The sequence below is a fragment of the Pundamilia nyererei genome, unplaced genomic scaffold, assembly GCF_000239375.1.
Source record: "Pundamilia nyererei isolate P.nyererei 1_Seehausen unplaced genomic scaffold, PunNye1.0 scaffold00387, whole genome shotgun sequence".
NCBI classification, from domain to species: Eukaryota; Metazoa; Chordata; class Actinopteri; order Cichliformes; family Cichlidae; genus Pundamilia; species Pundamilia nyererei.
In genome coordinates, this window is record NW_005187788.1 from 97,602 (window position 1) to 124,131 (window position 26,530).

Genomic DNA, 26,530 nt, shown 5'->3' on the forward strand with positions numbered 1-26,530 from the left:
ATTAACAAGACTGGCTACGGATACCGACTACGGAACGGAGCAGTTGTCAGCCACCTCCTGTAAATGGATGACATGCCAAGAGTGAACGAGACATGGATTCACTGATTCACACCACCAGGATACACAGCAACAACATCGGCATGTCGTTCGCATTGGAGAAGTGTAGTTGGATGGTAATGAAGAGAGGGGAGGTAGTCAGAGCTGAGAGGATCAAACTACCAGAAGGCAACATTGCAGACACTGAGGACGGCTACAAGTACCTGGCAATCCCACAGGCAAATGGAAACCACGAAGACCCTGTTAGGAAAGCTGCAACCACTAAGTACCTGCAGAGGGTCAGGCAGGTCCTGAGAAGTCAGCTGAACCGTAAGAACAATATCTGGGCTATCAACACGTACGCCCTGTCCATGATCAGGTCCCCTGCTGGGATAATAAGCTGGCCAAAGGAGGAGATAGAAGCCACTGACATCAACACAAGGAGGCTCCTGACCATGCAGGCTGTACGCTAAGCAAAAGGAAGGAGGCCGGGGGCTGGTGAGTGTCAGCACCACAGTCCAGGATGAGACAAACATCTGCTCAGTGAATACCTCAGGCAGCAGAAACCCAAGAAAGAGGAGCAAGAGGAGGAACCATCCTGGAAGGACAGGCCCCTGCACGATACGTACCACCAGCAGATAGAGGAGGCGGCTGACCTCCAGAAATCCTACCAGTGGCTGGACTGAAAGACGGCACAGAGGCACTAATCATGGCAGCGCAGGCACACGCTCTGTTACGTAGGAATATTAAAGAAAATCTGTGTGTGTAGGGGATAAGGTGTTCTCTCCTATTGGGAGAAGGCACTGGGGTACACCCAAAACATGCTGGAAAGATTATATCGGATTGCCTGGGAACACCTCAAGGTTTCCTTGGACAAGCTAGTGGAGGTAGCGGGCAAGAGGGAGGCTTCCCTGCGTAGGCTGGTGTCCCTGCAACCCGACTTCAGATAAGCGCAAGAAAATTGATCAGTTTCAATTTATTAGTTTTTGGATATTTTTAATATCCAAAAAACGAATATATTTGTAATAGTTTAATCTTTTGTCGTAACATTTTTTCATATCATATTTAACATTAGTGCTGCACAGTTAAAAAAAGTGGTGGCATCAGGGAAAGCAATCAGAAGCACTAAGATTTGCAAGTAGTGTGATATTATAAGTAGAGTCTGGGAATACTATTAGTATGAGAGCTCATCTCAAGCACCACCATCCTGAGATAATGTTAGCTTAGGACACCAAAGCTAATGTTGATTCAACTCAGTTGAAAAACCAACCACCAATAGACACACTTAGCCTCACAAAGCTACCTCCCAATTAGGAGTGAGCTACACAATCCATCATCTACTTTATGTGCAAACAGCTGTGTTTGACGTTGTTACAAAATGAAGGCTTTTTTCTGGTTTCTTCCTCATGACACTGGGACGCAGGTACTGACACTGTTTAAATGTTTTTCTCACAGCTGTCATAATCCTGGTAAATAATGGTAAAGTTAAGTTATAGTACAGCTACAGCCATTGAAGAAAAGTGTTTAAATGAACTGATTCTTTTATAGCGCTTTTTACTCTTTTACTTTTTCTTGGGATTATTAAACTATTCTGATTCTGATACTCTCTCATTCACCCATTCATACAAGCACTTCATCGATAGAAGTGCCTTCTATCTACCATTCACACACATTAATACTCCCATGGATGCATCAGAGACCAACTCGGGGTTAGTATTTAGCATGCAGACTTGGATTAGCCAAGGATTGAACCACTAACCAATTAGCACCTGCTCTACCTCCTGAGCTACAGCCACCCCAATATATGTTACTGCAGTACTTAGCAATAGCAAAGTGTTTACATTTGCAACACATATCACGAGTGAAGTACTATAATAAGTTTTTGTCTTGATGCGTGCTCAATCATCCAGGTAAGGGTAACCCAAAAAGTCGATTCTGTTCATCTGGTTGTAGCGTTTTCAGTGGGAGAAACATTTCATCACTCATCCAAGTAACCTCTTCAGCTAGTCACCCATTCTTGCATCCCTTCACTGGCGACGTTTAGAATCTACTTTAACCTCCTAAGACCTGAACTCTTCCACAGCAGCATTTTTAATTTCTCTTTGATATTTGGGCTGATTGGGACCTGATGAATGTAAAAACAAAGAATTACCAGATTTTATTTTTACCTAATTTTTGTTTCTAAGAAAAATGAGATCCACATATGAGGATATTGGTTTAAAATATTGATAGAACAGTAGCAGGATAATGTCCTTGTAAGTGGATATCAGGCCCTTGTAGAGCAAAATAGAGTATTTTGGTCTAAATAACCCAAAATGTGATGTCCACATTAGGGCTGCCACAAACGATTATTTTGATAGTCGACTAGTCACCGATTATTTATGCGATTAGTCGACTAATCAGATCATCATCCACTGGACGTAAAACGTTCAGCTTCTTGCACCAGCAGCATCTGCTCTTATATAACTATCATTAGCTTACAGCTTTAAGCTTTTAAGGTGCTAACTAAAAATAAAGACAAGATGATAGTTTATTCAATTTTAATGAAATTTGCAGATTGTTTCGGTGAAGTTTAATAAACTCCTTGCTATCTAAAATATAACAGGACACCGGAGTAAATTCTCCAGCATCTCACACTTCTGATAATCAGCTGTCTGCTTGACGTTTATTCAGCTGTGTAAAAACTATAACTTTAATCTCAGCCAAACCGATTTACTCAGGAACAAATAAAATACTAAAAAAAGCCAAACAATAACATTTTTAAGTTATCTAAGTGACTCATATATATTTAACCTGAGTAGCGAAAGACGGCGGTGGGTTTGAAAACAATTTGCCGGGAGTCCGGTGTTCTTACCGCGCTAGTGACCTAGCCCCCGGCTAGCTATCGAGCTAGTGGGTAACAGACGTCTCCGAAAACGTCGGAGCGCTTTTGAAAATATGCGGTGTCTTGATAAACTGAGCAGATATTTGAGGTTTACACAGCTACATTCTCGGCTGAAAATATGTTAAACGTTTATTTTGTGACCCAGAAAGAATAATAAGAGTAATTGTCACTAACCGATCCGTACCGGAAACCCGATCGGTACCCCGCATGCGCGAAAGGTTTCTACTTCCGGTCGTAGCGTTTTATGATAGTTATGGGTCAGAGTATCTGTTAAGATGTTAAGAATAACAAGTATATCTTAAAATGTTTGCAATAATGAAGCGTTTCAGTACAATGTAGACAAAAAATGAAAAATAAAAAGATAGTTACGGATCAGGACTCTCCGATCCTTACTGCGCATGTGTAAAGTCTGACCGTACAAATCGGGTCTACCCGATCCGTACCGCGCATGTGCAGATGTTTTTCTTCTTCTTCTGTTTGTTTAATGGCAGTTTACTCCCCAGTGTACGAGGATACCGCCACCTGCTGACCGAGCGAATAAACCCTATTATAAACTGAATTATCGTCATTACAAACGTGTGTTAAATTTGGTTTAGCGATAGTCGAGTGTGTTTATGCTTGTCTGTGAGGAGAAGATTGTTGGAATAGTGATGATGATGATGTGCGCTATCACTGTCAATTGTCAGTAAACACTTAATCTGGCTGATGAATCTACACGTGAGATATTACAAAGTCTGCATTATTAACTCTATAATTATGCGCCATTCTTATTTTACGGCGCTGTTACTCAATCGGGGAACGCTCTCTGTTGAGGAGAAAAGCATGAATTTCTTTGTATACGGATTATCCATTGTTTAAATGTCCCGGGCAGTCGAAAAGGAGGCAGAGCTGTTGAGAAATGCTAGGAGCTAACTGGGCGCTAACCGTATCAATCAAATATATTGAATGTCGCAATGTTGGCAAAGAGAGGAAGTGACGTAAGATTTGCGCATGCGGGTACCGATCGGGTTTCCGGTACGGATCGGGTAGTGACTGTCACTACCCGATTGAGCAACAGCGCCGTAAAATAAGAAGAATGGCGCCTAATTACAGAGTTAATAATGCAGACTTTGTAATATCTCACGTGTAGATTCATCAGCCAGATGAAGTGTTTACTGACAATTGACAATGATAGCGGACATCATCATCACTATTCCAATCAACCTCTCCCCCACAGACAAACATAAACACACTCGACTATCGCTAAATCAGATTTAACACACGTTTGTAATGACGCTAATTCAGTTTATAATAGGGTTTATTCGCTCGGTCAGCAGGTGGCGGTATCCTCGTACACTGGGGAGTAAACTGCCATTAAACGAACAGAAGAAGAAGAAAACATCTGCACATGCGCGGTACGGATCGGGTAGACCCGATTTGTACGGTCAGACTTTACACATGCGCAGTAAGGATCGGAGAGTCCTGATCCGTAACTTTCTTTTTATTTTTCGTTTTTGTCTACATTGTACTGAAATGCTTCATTATTGCAAACATTTTAAGATATACTTGTTATTCTTAACATCTTAACAGATACTCTGACCCATAACTATCGTAAAACGCTACGACCGGAAGTAGAAACCTTTCGCGCATGCGGGGTACCGATCGGGTTTCCGGTACGGATCGGGTAGTGACAGTGACAGTGACAGTAATATTAAAACTAACTAGCTGCCGCCACTGTTGGAAACTAAGCTGGGCTTATTAGCTATGAATTCTGGGACACAGCTGCTTCTTCTTCTTCTTCGGGGTTTAACGGCAGCTGGCATCCTTGTACATGCAGTGCTGCCATCTTCTGTTTCAGTCCGTTATTACACTCTTAAATCCTGCTACTCATTCCTGCGTCCTTTGTGATCTTACAAAGCTTCAAACGACGCGTTGACTATTAAATCAGTCGTCGACGATTTTGATAGTCGACGTAATCGTGACTAGTCGACAAATCGTGGCAGCCCTAGTCCACATATGTGGATGCCAGGTCCTAGGAAGTTAAAATCCTGTTATTAATAAATATGACTCCAATATGAGCTCCTGCATATGTAGCAGAGTTTCTGAGACCTTATCACTGCAGCCGATCTTCTAACCAGTCTCCTCACTCCCTCACTCTGATTTTACAAACAGAGGTGACCATGCTTTTGAGGTTGTGGTGCCCAAACTGTGGAGCAGCCTTCCTCAGCCAATCAGGTCTGCAGATTTTGAGATTTGTTTGAAACAGCTGCTGAAAATGACTTTTTCTAGGTTAACGTTCATGTAATCTTTCTCTCCTATTTTCAGCCATAGTTTTTGACTGTTTGCATGTGTGTTGGAATGAATGTCTGACTGTATGGTTTATTATGCGTCTGTATGTTTGAACCACTGATGGTGATGGTGGCTGTAGCTCAGAGGTCGAGCCGGCCATCTACTAATCAGAAGGTGAGTGGTTCGAACTCTGTTCTAGTCTGCTTGGGCAAAATACTAACTCCAAGTTGGAATTTTCCCAAAGATGTTTCCTGCCATTATTAGTAGTTCATATCAAACTGATTTGTGTTGAGGGGGGTCTCCTTTCTCATAAATTTGATTTAATTTGTTGCTGTAAAATTTAGGTGCAACATCATCATGATATCAAGACTTTGACTGGCAGCTGCAGTCGCAGAGAAACTTGCGTATATTTGTTGGGAGCAGCAGATAAAGCAGGGACACTGAGAGGAGGTCCAGCTTTGACAAAAAGTCAAAGGGATTTATCATCCGTGTAACTGGTGTCAGTATACGGGAGCATAAAATACTTCAGTGTCATTCATATCAGAGTCATCAGAGAGAGTAATGTGCATATTTTATATGTATATAACTTTGTACAGGACTGAATATAACATTTTTAAAAGTTGAGAGCCTCTTTGCATTATATGAGGATGATGTGAGTATTTCTAACATAACCAAAGGTCAGTATCACACTGTTCATGAGGTGCTGGGTTTGTCCATGTTATGGGGTGAGCCTATGGTTGAGGTCTGAAGTTGCTGATGAAGATTATGAGCCCTCCTTGATCCTTGCGGTGAGCTTCAGTCTTCCAGAAGTTTCTCAAATGATGTCTGTCAGTGAGTCAACACAACATCTGGCGCAGGACAGCTGTGATGAAGGAAAGGGAGGCCATTTCTCCAAACCTTGGTGCTGATGGTCTCCCTCATTAGTTTTCCACCAGGATAATTGTTAATAATAATGTGGACTCTGGATCCTGTTATTAAATTAATAGAACAAATTACACTTGTATGAAACCTCCTGCTGCTGTGTTTTCAATCTAACATTAAGTTTCCATGTTACCGGGCTGTAGAGTGGTCTGTGAGTGTAACGGATCTTAAACTCTTCAGTTTTATATCATCGTCCGGCTCGCGTCTCAAATCTCAACATTTAATTTCCAGATAATTCTGATATTAACAGTAACCTCTGTCTAAAATACGACAACAAAAACTAAGGAGTGCCCAATTATCCAAACATATAGACATGCTAATGGCTGATCTAGCTAAAGAATTAACTACAGGAACTACAGAGTGATATTAGACGTTGTAGAACTATAACAAATTAAGATGTGTGTCTCTTTAATTATGGTGATGTTCTTGTACTTATCCTAATTTAGCGATCTGTCAGTCGTGGAAACCCCACTCAGCAGATGTCCTCAAAACTGGAGCAGCCAAGCTACGCAAAAAGTGTAGAGGGGGCGTATTCGCGTGCAAGTCCAACGGGCGTGTGGGCGGGGTTTGACGCAACTCCACCTAAAGTCGATACTGCGCAGACTCTGGCTCCTAAAGTGGAACATGGCAGCCCCCACAAACAAGTCGTCCACCTTTTCTACAGTTGTTGGTTCACACATGTATACTTATCTTTAGTGTGTGGCTTATTTATTAGTTATTATTATTAATAACAAATAGTTATTATTACTAAAACAATAGCCAACTGGTACGTTTCTTTTTTCCTAACATTTCTAAATAAATGAAATCAAGATGCTGTTAGAGGGCATGTCATACAGACACTTTGTAACCCTGAGCTAGGTGGAACCCTACGTGACCACATAATAATAAAGTATTCTGATGCTGATGATGTGAGATGACTGGATATGTACACGGGTGACTGTTTGGTAGAAGAATAATGAGGTCATGTGCAGTTCAGGTTGTACAGTTGAAACAGAAAGTTCAGTATCTTTTGGTCTGGCTAAGAGCCTGTCTGTAATTCCTTTATTCCAGGTATCATTTAACTGAAAACCAGTGTTTGAAGTAGATCACAGCTGTTCATATGTGCACCACTGTCATCTATGCAATATGCCCTGTGTCCTGATCTGCTAGTAAGTACTGTAGGCTTATAGTAATGTCACTACATGATTGTTTTAACTATCATGCTAAAGCACTATGTATTTTACTGTGTTATCGTATTCATTAACATTAATCTGTTAGGGTGTGTTACCCACATTTGCTGAGTTGTACTGAGGCAGCTTTTTTTTCTCCTATGGAAATGGACATGTTCATTAAATCAGTAATATTCGGTTTGACACACACACACACACACAAAAACCTGGAAAACGTTACTGTTTTAAATTTTTCTAAGGAAGCTCTCCCTATGGCAGTGCCATCCTCACCAGTCTAATATTTATCTCTTTTTTTGACTGTGTCATTCCTGCTTCGTCTTCTCTTTGTCTCTATGGCACCGCCAAGTGCTGAGAAAGAGAAGGGTATCTCCGACTGTAAAGTGCTCTTCCATTCCTTGCTTAAAGCACCCTGCAGTAGCAGCATGGTAATTCTGCTCCTCTATCTTTCCTCTGCATCATGTTTACCTAGCAACAAGCATCACCCGCGGCTGGCCATCCCATTGGTCATTTGAAAACGCACCGGGGACCAATAGCAAGGCTGTTGCCATGGTACAGTGTATAGTTGCCGGGTGGAATTTTGCTGCAAGGCACGTGAGACTCAAAGTCTGCTTGCCTCCATGCACTGCTGCTGTAATCTCCGCTGTCTGGTCGTTAGTACAGCTGAACGTGATTTAGTGGAAGACAGTAAGTCCATGAAGGGAAATACTAAAGTTTATTCACATATTTGGAAATATAGACACAGCAGTAGAGAAATAAAACACACACACAAAAAGAACAGTTCAGCAGGAAATGGACGCACATAATTATAGTGTACTTGAGCTGGATGTTAGTTTTAGAATTAATTATTTTACATCAAAGTCAAAATCAAAAATACTACGAGAGAAAATCTATATTAAAGCCAATTGTACCGGGTTACTACAGGTCAGGATACATTTTAAACTGCTATTCATCAAGTACCGATTAAAATCAAGCACAAAAAATGTGAAAAAGCAAGACTCTGAGAAAATACCATCTATGATCAAAACTCCTTGTACAAAGGAACTTAAATGAAACTAGTGCTTAATATACACCAGTATCCACGTAGTAATGAAGTCCTGAGTGTACAGTACTGTGCAAAAGTCATGAGCCACTCCACGTTTCTTTATATTTTGTTAGGAAAAAGGAAATAATGCTGCACTTACATGGAGATATAGTATGTACATACAGTTCTAACTAGCTTGAGCGTCAATATTTGGTATGACCAGCTTCACTCTTCAACACAACCTCTCTTTACTTCCTCTGACTGCTCTCTTCAGCAGCTTCCCGTAACTTCTTTAAATAGTTTTCGGGAATAGTTCCCGGGCGTCTTGAAGGACATTCAAATCTCTTTGGGTGTTTCTGTATTTGCTCTGTTGTTTGTCAAGAAGAGCCCACACTGCTTCAGTATTTCATTGTATGTTTCCAATTTCATTGTATGCTCATGCTTACGATGGCAGTAAAGCTCATCTTAGCGTATCTTATCTTATCCTGTTTTAATGATGAGGTCTGAGGGAACCCAATCCACGACTGATAGTGTTTCATTGTGATGTTTTCTATCCAACTATGCTTTTACTGCAATGGCAGTGTGTTTTGGATCATTGCTGAAAAACCAAACCTTTTCCCGACTGAATCCGAATGCTTTTCTACATTTATACTTCCATCAATTTTGACAGGATCTCTAAAACCACTGAGTGACATGCACCCTAAACCATGACAGAGCTCACATTTGGACCTTTCCCTTGACCTCCTCATACATACTGATCTCAAGTTGAACTGATTATTACATTTGGATTCACCACTCCGTCAGACCTGTTCCCCTGATTTTTCAGTCCAGTTCTTGTGTAATTTGGCATACCTCAGTCTTTTCTTCCCATTTTTCTTCCTTAAAAATGGTTTCTTGACAGCAGCCCTTCTACTGAGACCATTCCTGATGAGGCTTCAGTGGATAGTAGATGCATCTCGCAGTCAAGGTTCATGTCTGTACTGGACTCCTTCCCTTGTCCACCTTCAGTTTTTTAAGGACACTGCAAACACTCTCTTAAGATATGATAGTTTTCAGCTAATAGCTTTTGGGGAATCACATTGCTACTTCAAAAATACCATTTAATGCCTATATTTGCATTTTTTAAATTGAGTCAACTAAAAGAATGAGAACAAATGATGAGTTTTTTGCAAAAGGCTGCTATTATAAAATTGCCTAAAGAGAACAATTAAAACTGGTTATTTGCTGAACTGTCTGTTAAGTACTTTTTTATGTTTCGTGGGCCAGATATCAAGATGCAGTGTTGAAAGTGGTCAGGTACAAGTTTTGGACTAAAAACAAGTGAAAAAGAAGCCAATGTCCAAATAAAAACTCTGAAAGACCTTCAGAAAGTAGAAGAAGTTTTGCTTAAGACCACTGTAAAAAAAATAACAAGTAACTCTGGCTCCTTGGACGATAAATATAAAGAAATGTGAGTCAAGACTTGTTGTATATAAATGTCATAGTTTAGATATTTGTATTAAATGTTTTTGTTTTGATAGTTTTGAAGGGTGGCGGACTGCATCGTGAGAGTAGAAATGTTATAAGCTCTGGGTTGTGCAATTCATTCTCCCAAAGGGCCACATAAAAACCCAGGTCTGTTGTGGAGTACCAATAAGATAAACTTGTTTATAATCAGTATTAATTGTTATGATGTTGCACTGACCGGAGACATCTTTCAATTTCATTGTACTTGTGACAATGACAATAAAGAATATTCTATTCTATTCTATTCTTATCACCTACTGGTAAGAGTAGATGTTACAATTAAATTGTCATTAGTTGCTTCGCACATCGCCGTTAACATCATCACTGAATAATGGGCGTCGCCTCTCAGACAGTAACTCCCATCAGCAGTGCTACAGCAGGAGAAACACCTAAAACTCTAAGCAAGGAAACTGTTTACAGCTTGTTTTGTTTTTTTCCAAAAAATCTCAGATTTTCAAACTGTTGCAGCATATCTTTCTGTATAATCTGTGAATCTCTGATCTTTGCACTGATTATACAGTTGCATGTTCAAATCAGTGGTAGCAGCACAGCATGACAGGTTACAAGCATTAAGAGGTGCATGACCTGCAAAGTGCTGCTAGTGACAGCAGATGTAACATCAGTTTGACGTCAACTTTGTCATAGTGCTGTTTGTCCTTGGCCAATGAAAATGTGAAATCAGCACAGCAAAAACCAACATATAATCAGTTTTCCTAAAATCAATTATGAACAAAATGTGCATGTGACTTTTAACTTTATATAAAGTGTTACTGCTATTTTAATTGTAATTCGGTTGCTTCATCTCTCATTTTGTTCAGTTCTTTCTCCTTATCCCCTGAGAGACATCTCTGATTTGGGCTTGAACTAGTTCATTAAAGTCAGGTTCAGGGTCTGAGCAAATGCACCATCACCCTTCCACTCTGCATCTGGGAGATCTGGGATGTCCTTGCCTTACTTCTCACAAAACTCTTGTATCACTTTGGCTGAGCCACCAGATGTGTGGTAGCCTATGTCACCAGATGCTCAATAAACTGTCTATGATCATTGCTCTTGCCTAATGAAGTTAACTATTTTGATTTTAACATCAACACTATGCTATACAACATCTGCTGGTGTATGATAAATGCAAAAATACCTGTTTTCAGTTCTGGCTTCATTTTCTTGCACCTGCTTCAAACGTGTTTTGTTTCTATCAGATTTGGACAGCCATCGTTGTAACACCTGCCAGTTTGATCCATTTCAGCCCCAGCCTATCCGTAATATCAAACACTTTTGTAATCCCACATACAAAAATGAGAAACTGGGCTGTGTCTAAAATCTGAAAGTTCTCGTCCAGTGTCAAGGAGAAAGTCAAAACTGAAGATTTCCCACCTTCTCTGTCCACTTTGTTATGGTTCAGCTGAAGAGGGGCACGTTGTCTAATGCTCAGGGTTTGTTTAGCAGTCTTTGAGTCACACAGTCTTTGATAAACTCCTCATCAGGGTTTTTTTTGTTTGTTTGTTTATTTTTACTTTTATGGAAATTATAATACACCTTTGTTGCTTTCATTTTGAAGGTCACATATAAGCAGAAACCATTTTCTGATGAGGAGTTTTTCAAAGAGTGTTGAATGTCCAGGTCTGCACTGTGGTAGGACGGTGAAAAGCTGTCTTTTTAATTGTTATGGATACATCTGGCTGTAAGGTATAAACCTTCCTTACTCATCGGTCTTTATTATAAATCCTGATCTGCCTCTTTTATTCACTGTTGGTTTTACAGCTTAGTTTGGGGCTTTTCTTATTTTTATTTCCAGCTTTAGATCCAGTGAGATTTCTGGCATTTGCACCCAAATATCAGCTTAATCATTGTTCAGGAGAAATTTGCTTTAGGTTAGATCATATTTACTAAAACCATCATACCCGCCAAACCACTGTCTTCCTGTAGAACTTTGGGGGCCTGCACTTTCCCCTTTGTAGCATGCTTTACATTGCACTGGTTCCTACACAGGCCCAGTCAACCTTAGCTGGGCATGAGTCATTTTTGAAGTAGAGCACCTGTAGCAATAAATCTTCATGTAAAACCCTGTTGCCACTGTCTTGCATTTGTCTGTTATGCCTTTTATTTTCATTGATTTTTTTTAAAATGCAAATTTGATTATTTAGCCAGGCTGTCTTAATTTAACTGTGATTGGTCTGCTGTTTTTCATCATGTGATTGTGAGGGAAATTGGACCCCAAGTGTTTTGGAGATGGCTGCAGTCAGAGGAACATTGCAAAGGCATAAATTGGGGACTTTCTGATACATTTGGTGTGAAATTTAGCTTGGTGTTCAAAACTAGAGTATCTGTCTGTTGTTGTAGCATGCCCTTCATAGGACTATATCAACAGCATTTGCCCATAAATGAATTACATACTGGCGCTAATAAGCGGTGTCATCTCAAAATAACAGAAATATAACACCAATACAACAATCAGGATGTGAAGTCCAACAGTAACCAGTAGACGTGACAGAAGATTCTGCCCTTTTGAAAGGGCACTACATTTAGAATGATGAAGCACTGGGAGGTGATTACACAAAGCTATTGTGGACTAGTTAGGCTGTTACTGTTTTAAAAACCATATATGACTTCATTCAACACCAGTTCGAGAGTCAGCCTGTATTTAAAACAAATCCTAAAAACTGATGAGCACTGACACATTTGTTGAGGCAGCTGAGTTTGAGGGTGATTTTAAAGCAAGGAGCTATCAGCTGGTTTCTAACACTGTGCTGTTCCCAGGCAGCATTGTGCTTGATTTAGCCAGAATGCTCGGATAGCAACAGGAACAACTTTTAGCTTTGGCTGGTTTGTAAAGACAAGTCAAACCTCTCAGCTGTAAAGTCACTCAGTGACCATGTGCTTATTGGAACCTTTTGCCCCTTTCTCTCCCCCGCTGTATTTCCACCCCCACCATTTCGGTCTGCCTGTCCTTCTTTCCATTTCTACCTGACATCTTCAAACTATTTCCGCGTCACCACTGCCTCGCACCGCGCCGTCAGAAGAGACCCAGGGAAACTAAGCCGACCGCCCCGCCCACAGAGCCGTTGCTACCCAATTACAGCAGGGGATGGGACTTTATGTAGCCAATTGCGTTGCAGCTGCCATGGCGTCGGGTAGCAACAGAGAGTGTGCGTGCAGAGTGAGGGTAGAGGCTACGACTGCCAGAGTACAGAGAAGTTAGAACATTTTGAAAGCCAGAACAAAAAGAGCCTTTGTGTGTTACACGGTAGCAACATAAACGTGGCATTTGGTTCATTTCTGACAACCGAATAACGCATTAATTAAACTGTCATTTAACTACTCGTTTTTACGGTCTCACAGGCTGCTGTCCACCGAGAACAAACTAAGGTTGATGTAGTTTGAAGTAAAACAGAGATTATCTGTTTCACTCATTTTAACACTGTTGACTAATGTTATGTGAAACAGTCGTCCGTCAAAGCTGTCTCGTGTATACAATGTTCAATCGTTTTTCGATTTTCAGTGAACGTTGTCCATGTATGCCTGTGTATAAACTTCCAGTATATATATCCCGCTGTTACTATAAATGGACAGGACGGGAGAGGTTTGCTTGGAGCAGACTACTGCTGTCAGAGGGAAGGCATCTGTACCGCTAACTCACTTGATTTGTTGATGCTGTTTCGTATAGTTATTTGAAATACTTTTGGTAGTTGATATGACAGTCTGTGTGGAACGTCCACAATGCCACGTGTTTAACCTGTGTTCGCAGCTCTGCTGGTATTAATAGTACTCGGTGTATCTGTGCCAGACACACCAGCCCCGACCCCTGCCACCGGCACATGGTACAGTCCCTATCGCAGGGTGGGGGAGCGTGTGGGAGAGGCGCACAGATTCTGTCTAACGGAGAAGGAAACGGGCGAAAAACATGACTCACAATCGCCCCGGAGAAGGTTTCCACCTTGAAGGAATAAAACTATTTTTCCCGTTCTGAGAAGGACGAGTATACGAGGACAGTAAGCGCGAGAGAAGAAAGCGGAAGCAGACTGACGAGTGGGCCCGTCAAGAAGCGAAAGGCAGCAAGCTCAGGAACTCTGGAATTGGTTTCTTTTGTTTACTCCGAGGCGACTCTGAAGTTTTGGCTTGTTGCAGTTCAGTCGTTGTTTGCGATATTACTAGCGAGTAATTACCTCAGAGACTCGACCTCTTCCTGGACCGTGTTATTGTGCCGGTGTTTCGGAGTGTAACGCGGCCCGTCGTCGGCTTTTGTCTAACGCGGGGAACATTCGACCCCAGCGCACAGACGCTGGAGCTATACTGCCTCTCGATATTTCCTCCGCTTCTGAATCGGAGCTGAAAGAGTTCCTCGGCTGAGGTGAAGTGTTCCCGTGCTGGTGGTTCGTCACTTTGCGCCAGCCGGCGGTCCCGTTGACTCGTGAATGCTCAAGTACAGTTAGAGTAACTTTGTGTGGAGCTACACACCTCTGAAGCAACAAGGCGCACTGGATTGCGCAAAAAAGTGCTTCTTGTTAAGGCTGAGTGTATACTAATATTGTTTGGCTAATAAAAGGGCGCCTTTTTAGCCTGACAGAGGGCAGCCACCTCTTGCTGTAGGCTTTGAAGGGAAACGGCACAGGACTCCGTGGGGCTCAGGCTGAATATACTGTGTGACTTTCTCGGTGCAGGCTGTTTGTGTCACTGGATTAGTCTGAGTGATCACATCACTCTGTGCTGTCCTACTCTGTCTGGCAACGAGTCCCCCAGAAAGCACCAGTAATTGGGGCTATTTTTAGTGTCAGGGATGGGGTAAAAGCAGGCAGCTGGAAACCCAACTCCCCTCCATCTCCTTCTCTTCCATCCCATCTATCATCCTACCTCGCTCGTCCACCTGGCAGTATGCTTGGCGAGCCTGGTTAGCACAGGTTCCACTTACAGCTAGTTAAGGTGGCTTATAAGTAGTCTGGAAAAACAGCAACAACTGGACATACTCTGCTGCATAATAATAATAATAAAAGATGTGCTTGAACCATACTGACCATGTAGTCTAAGGAACCTGGCAAAACTAGCAGTCCTGTGCTCCACTAGTCAAATCTTCAGCGGACACAAAGCCCGTTCTGGATTGCTCCTGAAATGGCTGAAGAACTAGCTACTTACTTTTGGTTTATTCTGGCCAGGACTTACTGAACGTATCAAAGAGACTCTATGCCTTTATCCCTGGGACGTTTGGCCTCAACGCGTGATCGCAGTAGACACTAGATTCGATAAAACACTTGCTTTTGACTACCTGAAAGATCAGTCACCAGCGACCTGGAGTGATATACGCCTCCAGCGCACAGAAAGAATGCATGAAACTGCCAAAACCAACCTAACGAAAAACTGACCTGACTAACCAAATATTCTTTCCCTTCCACTCCCATGTCTGCAGAGAGACAGAATATATATCTATATGTACCATGAGAGATCTATATATAGTGTAACACCACAAAAGACAGAAATTACATCCTTTATATTTTTACTTCCGAGAGACAAGCTGCCTGTACACCATTTGGTTGCCTTAGAAACCACAGTCACAAAAGATTTAAAAAACATTTTTTTTAAAACAAGCCAGAGAAGACGGTGCCTTTTGATTGGTTGGTTGGTTGGTTTCCCACCACGTCAAGATTCCTTTTTTAGTTGGATGTAAACTTTTGAAGCAAACTCTGGGATTGATGACAGTTACCTGACCCGCACGAGTTCTGCTCGTCTGTCACAGCGTTTTGATTGACACTGTTTCCCTGCTGCGTTGGACATTTCCAAGCATTTCCATGGTTGTCACGTCATCATCTGTGGAAGACCAGACTGTGCCCACTTGCAGGATGGTCCAGTCAGAACCTTGGATCGCCTCAGCCCTGCTCCGCAAGAACAAGAGTTAGTACACACCAGAATATACACAATCCCACTGATTTACTCACAGTATAGTAACCTGTGTGTGTGGTCATTTGTGATCATTTATATATACACAATGTTAGGAGCATGTGTTGACTTTAAATTGTGCGTTGACTGTGTCAGGGTCCTGGCGTGTGACCCCGGCGTTCTAAAAGTGGCCACATGTCTGTCTACAGTCGGACCGTTAGCGTTTCGATGGGCTTAAAAAAGCAAATAAACAAAAAGAATGGTTTTGATGGGCCGTAACTTTTCAGTTTTTATTTAGTAGTGTTCAGAAAGTGCAACAAATGGCTTTTGTTTTCTAGCACATGGTCAGCATGAATTATAATTGCTCTGAGGTCTGTCTGTGCTTCTTGCAACACAACTGTGAGGACTAGACCAGAGGGCCGGCTGATGTAGTGAATACTTCTACTTGCATGAAGATTTCAGATGGGTCAGCGCTAAAGCATCTTAATACTTCTCATTGCTGTTTCTCCAGTCAGTGAGTTTATAACATTTTATTCACCAGCAAGTGCGAGTTGTTTCATGTTGTTGTTTCCTGTGTTTGATCCATCGTTCCACTCCTGCCAAATACTCTGCACCTGAGTGGACTTGAGTTATGTGTTCACACAGGTCAGTGTTTCTCTCAGTGGGTTGTTGTTGTTGTTGTTGTAAGAACAACATCTATATCACACGTGTTTGATGGTAAATCTAGAGTCCTTGCAGTGGATTACCTCTGGGTTGAGATTAAACATGCCAAAGTTTGGCCTTGATGTTCTTAGGCTCAGTAGTCCATGTATACCTGATGTTTAGCAAAGATTGGTTAGTCAGACCTTTAATAGTAATGAGCAACACCACGTGAGACAGTCTGGACCTAGTGTGCCTTTAGGACTTTGTTAAACCAAATGACAATGAAAGGTTACCTGGTTCAAATGCACACACACACAGATACACACAGAGACACACACACACAAAAGCAAATGCTTCTACTTGATCTATGCTGGTGCAGTGAACCTATGTATAGCCTTTAATGTAGCCTACACAAGTATCTCTGTTTACTGCTAGCAGTTATATGTATGCTAGCTGCCTGACGTTGGCCTGTAGTTGGATTTCTGCTTTTGGTTGTTATATACATATATATAAAATTCCCCACTCGCCCCTGCGGGCAGTCAATCCTTCAAGCTCGGGTCCTCTACCACAGCCTGGGAGCTTGAGGGTCCTGCACAAGGAAAGCTGTGATATGTTTGACAGTATAGAAAACAAATACTGATGTTTTGTTATTAACTGCAGCTTGGCGCAGCTGTATTTTTAAGTGCAAACAAAACTGCATTTTCCATCCTTCTTTTCCAGCAGCTACTGACATTGACAACAAAGGAAATTTTAAAGGAAAAGTATATCCCGCCATTTTAGTTTAACAATAACTAACTTCACTCTGTAAGTCTTCAAGAATCTGCACAATAAGATTACAATTAAAACATATCTTCAGGCTTTGATTCTGTATTTTGGGTCAAGTTATTTAACGAGCTGCTTTTGCACCATGTAACTACATCATCACGCTGTTTGCTCCTCCTGTCATATGGAGGGCAGCTAGCTGAAATGTTGCAGCGATGCTTGGTGGAGTTGTTTGCACATCAGCAGCTGCCATGATCTCTTCCTTGCACGCTGCCATAGCCAGGCTGTACTCGATAGTGTGTGTTTGAGTCACATGGTTTGTTACTTTTTTGCATATTTTTCCAAGTATTGTGAGATTGTTCAAGAAGCTCAGTTTTGATTGACTAAATGCTCACTGGAGACGGACACGTTTCTGTCTCTCAGTAATATCTTAGCTTGTGCCGTTGTGTGCGCTACGAAATGTAACTGGATGCCGTTGCTTGCTATTATATTGTGTTTTGACATATTTATATCTACTAAAATGTGTCCTGGTATTATGACAGGCGATATCTGACACACAATACAGAGGTACAAACAGGCCGGTATCCTACAGAGAAAAGCTCAACACTTGGAGAGGCCATTTGGAAGTGAGGGCACGGCTGCCCATAGACGAGGATCAAAGTTAACAAATTGAACTCAAGTCAAAATAATAAGCAGACTTTTGGAAAAGATGTGATTAGTGTTTAGGACAGTGTTTTAGCTTCCTCCCACAGTGCAGACATCTGTTAGCTTCATTGGTGATTCTAATCAACTGTACTCGTGAATGCAACGTGCATAAAGCACTGATGTGCGTGAGATTATTAACATGGGTAATGAGCTAAATGTGGCATGCAGTTAGTTTGAATGGTCAGACTACAAACGCACATAAATGAAATAACAACGTGTGCTTACAAAACTGGCACAACGTAAAACAGCCAAAATGAGCTAAAAACTTGGAGTGGAAGCGTCTTCCTTTAGTCTGTGTCAAACCGATCAGCACGGCCATGATGTTTACTGAGGCTGGGATGTCTGCGTAACATCAACTGTTGTTTGTGTTGGAAGTTCTCTGAAATCTTCCTGTGCAAATATCACCCACTTTACAACAATAAAAGAAATTCAGCCCATATTGAAACAAATTAAAATGACAGTGCAACAAGCAAAGTCACACCAGAAACTAACCAAACGTATTCTGAATAGGTCAAATCAAAAAACCTACAGTTCTACGATGCTAAGAGAGCAGTAGTAGAGGGGAGTCTGATGGGGGTGTACTAGACCACATTTCAAAGCATTTGCAACATTATTTTTCCGTTTTAAAGCTAAATGAAATCAAATATTAATAAAACTGTGTTAGTGTTTTCCAATATAAATAGAAAAGTTTTTTGGCAGGTCAGTAGAACTCTGGAGCACCTGGTGCTCTTATGTTGGGCACTGAATTACAATTCCCATTCATCCTGAGCATCTAACATCTTGTTTGCAGCAGCACAACATTTAGCATCACAGTGTAAGCTCTAGCTAATACGCTCACTTTTCTTTGTTGTAGCCTAACGTACTCTTTTAAAATTACTCATTCACTAATACACTTCAAGGTGCAGACACACACATGAAACCTACCTCATCTAGAAGATACAATGCTATCATCAAAGGGTTTGGTGGGTTTTTGACAGATGTGCATTAAACCATTAAACATGTCCATGTCTGAAATGGAAATCCATGAGCAAAAAAACGACAACATCCTAGCTAGAAATGATTTTTCACTTTTATTGTATCATGTATGATTGTGTATTTTGTAACAATACTGAAGCATTACAAGGAGGAAGTTACTTTATTGTTAAATTAAAGTCTTAATTAGTAATTTAATACGTTTGCTGGAAATTTCCAGGGCGAAATCCATCCAACCTGCTTCTGTGCTTACATTCAGCTAAGACTGTGTCACTATCATGCTGCTGCTGCTTATTTCAGTAGGTTCACGATTCAAACCTGGCAGTGTGTCATCAGTGACAGTAACTCATTACAAAATGAGTTATATTAACGTGCACTTGTAAATGCAAGCTGCACGCATCAATAAAACAAGTTGTTGCAAACTTTTCCTGAAAACTCGTGGTTTTATTTTGAGGCCATATGGCTCACACCTAATGTCCAGTGTCTTAATCAGGGTTCAAGGTTGCTCGTTAGTGTCTTTGTGTTGCTGTTCGGCTGCACAGAGTGAAAGATTCTGAGTGTGCAGTGTGCCATTCCAGGGGATTGACAGCATAGTTGACGTGGGGAAAGGACAGAGTGTGGCTGCAGTAGACGCAGCTTTGTGTGCGCGTTAGAACTTCAGTCTTCTCCAGCCAGCTGAAGGACCAACAAGAGCAAAAGCAAGAGGAGCCCACAGAGTGTGTTTGTGACAGAAAACAACCTGCTGTCTGTCCTTTCTCCACAGGACTGACAACCATGCAGGTGCCTTTACTAAACTGCTGGGTCGTCATTTAATGTTCACATTGATTCATAGAGTCTCTGAAAACCACCAGAGGAGTGCAACACTATCCTTTCTAAACATACTCTTTCATTTGTTTTCCTTTGTTTTGCATGTTTTTTGCAGATGGAGCTAAAAAGCATCATCCAACACATGGATCCAAAATGAAAGACTAGGGTGCTCTGCCTTTTAGATTGAATCCTCATTTAACTGATGTCGTCATAGTTTTGGTTTCTGTGTAAAATTCCTTGTTTGAAATTATTGAAAAATAGTTTCTTGTCAATATCTTTTGATTGAAAAATGATCATTGGACTGGTGCTTTCATGAAAGCCTCACTGACCCAGTCACATTCATACATGCACTTTTCTGTCTAATGTTCACAAACACACTCATGTTCCAGCTGATGCATCTCGGGTCATCAGCTACCTTTTCAAACTCACTACATGCTGGTGCTTCTTGACTACAGTGCGCTGTTGTCCCAAACAACAGGTGCAGAGCGACTGTGTGGAACATTCCAAGGATTTCATGGACCTGTTTGCTCAGAGCAGTAGCTGTGTTTCTTTGTAATTATCTGTTGTGTATGGAGTGCCTGTAGGACTACTTCAGGAACCAGCTGTGTCACTTATGTAAAGCATTCACAGAATTGAAATCCATAACTCTTGTTGTGCTAGTGGCACACACAGTAGGTGTAACAGTCTGCCATCTGCTGGCATGTTACAGCAGCATTTGTGGGCTGCCCAGTTGATAGTTCGGAGGTTTGTACTAGAGGATTGATGTTACCGTCGAACATTTAAAAAGACAGACATTTGTTTGCTTTGTTGCTGCTGCGGCGCTTACTCTTAAAAAAGAACTTATGGCTACAGACAGAACGGCTTGAATCAGAGTTGAGTGTTGTGACATTGCTGAGGACCAGTAGCACATTTGCTTCAGACTGGTCATGACCACAGTACAGGTAAGGGCCAAGTATTGATATTTATCCAGAGATTCTAATTCCTCATCGACTTCAAATACTGATCGAGCTGTCACTGTCAGGTCATCATGTCTGATGCTGCAGAGCATCAACCTACAAATATGACATTCCTAATAAACTCTAATGCATGTTTGACTGCTTTAGAAAAGCACATGAGATTTATCACACTAAAACATGACAGAGTCATGTCAGAGCCACACTCAGGTTCTTTATTGAAATGAGTCTGTGTTAAAAGCTTGGGACAGAGTGGATAGCAGACTCAAGAATTAGCCCCATTTTCAAGTGCAAAATAAGTCTGTACAGACGGTGAGAGGCTCTTGTACCAGAGTAATGCATTAGCATTATTAGAGTGAACATTGGTGGTTAGAAAAGAAGCCCAGCGATATTGATGTATGGCCATCCACCTCAGACTTTATCATCTTTGTTCAGATGTGTGTGGCAGGTAGAAGACATTTCCTGGGTTTATTTATCATTTGCTTTCATCATAATTATTGCCACTTTTTGGGGGGGCTGTAGCTCAGGAGGTAAAGCACATCATCTGCTAATCAGAAGGTTGGTGGTTCGATCCCTGGCTGCTCCAGTCTGCATCCCAAATATCCTTGGGAAGGATACTAAATCCAAGTTGCTGTCTGATGCATCCATCAGAGTATGAATGTGTGTGAATGGTAGATGGAAGGCACTCGCATAGAAAAAGGATTTTGTGGGAATGTCTGAGGCAAGTTGACTAAAGCAAATGCTCAGAGTAGAAAAGCGTTATTTGCAGTTCATTTACCAGATTTTTACACAAGCAAGAAATTTGTGGTTGTCATAGTGCAAACAAAAAAGGAGCCGTTTGCTCAACACACTTTAAATACAGCAACAGTACATGTGGTATGTTACTTCTCTGACAGCCAGTGTTGTGTGAACCAAGAGAAGGGGTCCCAGGTTTGAGTACACCTGGTCACTTTTCTCCATGTCATTCCCCTAACTCGCCCACCTTCCTGTCTGTGGAGAGAGAAACAGAAGCCCAGTTTCTGTAGGATGAAGCTGTGTGTGGTATGATGATACCAAGAGAACATGAGCTGCTAGTTCCATGAGTTGCATGTCAGTCCTCCGTGTACAGGTACAACACATGTAGTGTTTTATTGTTGGATGTCATGTCAGCGTACAAGTAGAGTTAAATAGATCTGACTACTCTGATCGCTGGCATGTGTGTATACACATTAATGGTAAAATGTTAAAGGTTTTACATCAAGACATCATAAAAATAATCTGGTCCTTGCTGATCAACATCAGCAGTGATCTCAGAGAAGCAGCTGTTGCTGCCCATCAGCCTGAAGGTGATGCACCAGTTTCAATGAACTGAAGCAAAGCTGTATGAAGAGTGGACCAGAACTCCTCCACAATAATGTGAGAGACTGAAATCATACAACCTACTGAATCATAGGCTGGGATCCTTGATTTTATTTGTTTTTTTGTAAACATTTGAACATTTTAAACCATTCAGCACCATCGGGCTGCAGCAGAGAGAGGAAAAACTAAGCTGTGCAAGTTAGAACATGCATTTAATGGGACCATCAGATTCTCCCAAAGATTAATGATAAAGTTGTAATAATATTAAGAAGCCTGTTAATTCACACAAGTTACCTTTTTGCAGGCTTTTTTGCTGCCTTTAAATAGGCCACACTTTATTTATTTATTTATTTTGACCAAGCGATTCAAACACACATTCATACAGCGCTTTGAACACTACACTCCTGTACGTGCCATTCCTCATACACAGCTGTGTTAGCTGTGTTCTGTATTATGTTTCTATGAGTGAAGTTTACTGTAAAATCACTCAGCTGCTGATACAGTTACCAGTGTAACTGGTCAGATGATGCCAATCCCAGCCCATTTAACATCACCTAGACCGTTAAACTGTGCGTTGACTTAAAGCGCCACAATTCATCGAGTAACACATTCATTATAAAAATCTTTGAGGCAAAACGTTTTGCTTCGATGCTTTTTTCAAAACATTGTGTTGTTATCTTTTCAGATTTAAAGTGAAATAAAAGAAAATATTATATGAATACAACTTTTTTTGAATACAAAAATAACAGTTTTTTTAAGGCCAGTGAAACTGAGCCGCTGACCTGGGGCGGTGAACATTTAATTATTATGAATTATTAACATGTACACCTTAAGAACTTATTGTTTTCAGCAGCACAAAATTTAGCATCAAAGCTCAGAGTAAACCTCAGGATTCACATGTGCTCGCCTTTGTTCACTGCAGCCAGGTGTGCAGACACACAAACACAAGCCCTGCTGAGGACCAGGTTATTTTCTATTATTGTATCAAACCTTAGAAGGTGAAAGGTGGTGTCTTTGTGTTTGCCATAATGAGGAGGCCTTTCTTCACTGGGCTGTAGTGGGAACAGTGTTTGCTTTACACGACCAACTTGTTCTGACTGTGGTGTGTGTTGCTGTGCTGCCTGAGGTAGCTCCTCTTTGTTTCTCTCATTATTGAAACAGCGGTCAGGAAAGGAATAGAAAAGATGGCTGTTTGAGATGCACTGAAGTCGTGAAGCGAGAAAGTGAGGGATGAATGAATGATGGATGGATAAGTAGGACAGAAGGGAGTGAGATTTGAGAAAGTAGGAAAGATGACGAGGAGAAGAGGGGGAGGAGAAAGCGGCTGGTAGGGTGGGTTGAGTTGCTAGGGGAGAGTATGTCAGAGTGTTGCTGAGAGCCAGGACTGCTATTGGAAGCTACTTGCTTAGCAGGGGAGAAGGAGAAGAGGAGAGAGAAGTAGCTAATGAGTATTGTAGCCTGGCTGCTGAGACAGCACTGGGTTTATTTATAGAGTGCTGGCCAGCCAGCCCTTAGATACCAACAGCGAATCAGCTGAGAGAGAAAGAACGCGCTTCAACCAATGGCAGAACAGGCGCGAGGGGGGGGCCGAGTGAGGAAGTGCTGTGACTGCCTCTCAGTCTCTTAAAGAGACTGTGCAGGTTTCTCAGTACTAGGCAGATATTCTCTCTCTCTCCCTCCAGGAGTGTCATGTTTGTAAGCAGGCCAGGACCTGGACCACAACAGTCCCACACTGAATCACTGTTTCTACCTCATCACACAAGCAAGCACACGCAGTTCAGCACAGAGCTTCGAAGCTACTCACAGCTTTCTAGGCCCTTCATCCAGCCGCACACCTCCGTTTGCGTTCTCATTGAGCCATTTAGAAAACGATGAACAGAAGAGCTCTTCATATTGTGGATGGAAGGTGATAGTGGGGGCAAGCCTAGAATTGCAAGTTGTTTTTCCATGTTGACATGCTTGCCCTGATTAGAAATAGATATGGTGGATATACTTGAACCATGAAGCCATGAAATCTCTTTTACTTTGATGTAGTGAACGCTGGACTTTAAGCACGACTGCTGCTTTCCAAATTTTGAGTGCTCACATAGAGTAGAAAAGCACTAAATAAGAACCACTTGCCATTACCATGATGATCTAAACTGATGTTTGGCCTTTTCCATGAGGCCCACGATCAGCAGCTTTAGCTTTTCTGACCTGTATTCTCATCAGAGGATGGGCCAATCGACACTGGGCACCTCCACTAACAACATGTTGTTTCTTAAACTTAAACTAGTCAGCTCTCAGTACTTCCTGTGATTTGTAGTTAAAACTTTGCTTTCACCAGGTTCAGTTGAGTCTTAATCGTCTTCTAATATGCTAGCCACCTATCATCATTTCTGGTGCACTGCCTGCTGTGTCTAATGCCTCACAGTTTACACTTTGAAAAGAGGGATACAGATCCAGGCTCCATATTGAGATAAGTAATTCCAGTTGCATTCCCAAACAGTATTTCCATTTCTTACTTGCGGTAGCTTCCTATCACTGCACGCTTACTAGAGGAAGCAGTGCTTAAACAATGGAGAACACGAACTTTGTCCAAGAACCTCTCATGTTCAGCTGTTTTTTGTAAAAAGATAACAATGTTAGCCTTTTCTGCAGCTATGGGGCAGATATGGTATCACTCTTGGCTGGAAGCAGTGCTTAATCAATGGAAAAAACACAAACTTTGTCCAAAAACCTCTCATGTTCAGCTGTTTCCCACTTTTTCTTTGGTCATTTTAGCCTTTTTGTCCAGGGTGAAGGGAGTATCTGCCATCAAACAAGAAGACAGCAGCATGTAGCTATGATCATGTTTGCTAGTTCACCTTACATGCATTAATATAATAACGTGGTTAGCCTACTCAACGTAAATTACACACGAACAACATGAAGCTACTCACGCAGAGAAGAACGTCTGGTTACTACCGTTTATGTCAGAACCGGTGCCATCCCTACTTGTAAAGGTTTGAGTTCATGGTAGCTCCTCTGTTTTTGTTGCTGGTGTGATTACATCACTGAAGTTTTCTGCTCCATTTTAGTTTCATCCCATTTTGTGTACCGAGTACTTTTTTCATTTGTATCTTAAGTAACAATATCGAATTATTATATTTAAGTAAATAAAATAAACACAGCAAAGGATGATTTTGACCATCAGTATTATTATATTCTCTTAAGTAAAAATCAGATGTTTTATACTCTACGTCAGATTCTGGCCAGTAGACCAGTGTTAGCTGTGCTGTCTGAATAATGAAGACAGTGCAGGGCAGAGCTTGACAACGCGGTCAAAATGCCTACTGTATGTAACGGATTTTCTCTAGTTTAGTTTAGGTGTACCTGTATCATTTAAAAGACGTGCCTGTGCTGAAGAGGATGGCAGCAGCTACATCTCTGTTGGTTTGGCCTCTCGTTGACCTGATGTGAACATTCTTGAATGGTTTCGACCTGATTATCTACAGAGCACCGTGTGGAGTTGCGTGTCACCTGAAGGAGGCAAAGACCCGAGAATTTCTAATTTGATCCCATTTTTCGTGACTCTGCGTAGTGAGCGGCCTTATTTTTAACCACATATCTAAATAACACTTTTCTATTTTGGTTTTGGTATTTGCCAGCTGGCAGAAGGGAGAAATGTCGGAGCGCTTCTTATTGCGTCTCTCGTCCTGAGAATAGTAAGAAGAGCAACCTTTATCACTCATCTCATTCTTGTGACTTAACTGGAGGAAGAAACATGGTCAGCAGCTGGGCCACTCCCTGTTTATTCTAAAACCGTCATTAATTATGTAAAAGGACCGGGAGTATTATAAGTCACACGTCCTGTTTTGGTAGCTAGTTGACTTACTGTGCTATGTTGAGTAGGTTCATGGCCGAGCTGAAGACGCTTAAACTGTGATATTTAAATAAAAGGGTCGCTCAGCAAATGTATTTTTACCTGACCTTTCTATGAGGCTCATGGAGTCAGACACAAGACACAACCTCCTGATAGATCTATTGTTCTGATCGGGTGTTTGTATGAATTGAATTGTTGCTCTGGGTCTGAGCCTTAAATGCATAACTAGAAGGATGAACAGAAATGAAATGAATATGAAAATGGCACCAGTGCACTTGGTTTGCACTTCCAAACACCTGTTTGTTGCTTGGCCAGAGAAGCAGACGTACTTTGCATACTGTTGGCAACACCTACAATAACTGTTCAAAAGGACTGATGCAACATGCAAAAGGTGTGCAGAAATTAGGGAGAGAGATTGAGGGGGAAAGATGTGTAGCAGGTGACCAAGGACAGAAATGGAAAAGTCCAAAAAAGTTCAGAAGTGGGCTGAGAAGATGGACAGAGTGGACAGAGGAGCTGATGAATGTAGAAAATGGGGAAGCCAGGGCAGCTATGAAATGTGGAAAGGCGATTGGTCCAAATTGCATACCTGTGGAGGTGTTTGGGATAAATATTGCTTAACACAATCCTGGAGAGCGAGATAGTTAAATAAAAGGTGGCAGTCTTCATGAACAACCATGATGTCCGGAGCTTTTAAGAAAAGAGGCGATGATCAGTGAGCAGCAGCATGGCTTGATGCTGAGAACTACAGATGTGATGTTTGCATTGGGAATATTAATGCAGAGCTATAGAAGAGGTCTGAAGGAGCTTCACTGTGTCTGTGTGAGGAACTGTTGTACT

The 26,530-nt window shown here is 41.5% G+C and overlaps 1 protein-coding gene across 2 annotated transcripts in view; it reads left to right on the plus strand.

Annotated features, from left to right (window-relative positions):
• dyrk1b (dual-specificity tyrosine-(Y)-phosphorylation regulated kinase 1B) overlaps positions 1–26,530 on the plus strand; it is a 59,846-nt gene that overhangs the window by 16,482 nt on the left and 16,834 nt on the right. The window contains exon 1 of one of the 2 annotated variants that reach the window (XM_005752871.2): positions 13,614–15,682. The exons of the other annotated variant lie outside the window; for it this stretch is intronic. Within the exon in view, the coding sequence (XP_005752928.1) occupies positions 15,580–15,682 (103 nt within the window). The 5' untranslated portion in view covers positions 13,614–15,579. Of the gene's footprint in view, positions 1–13,613; positions 15,683–26,530 lie in introns of those variants that run through there. 2 annotated transcript variants of the gene reach the window in all.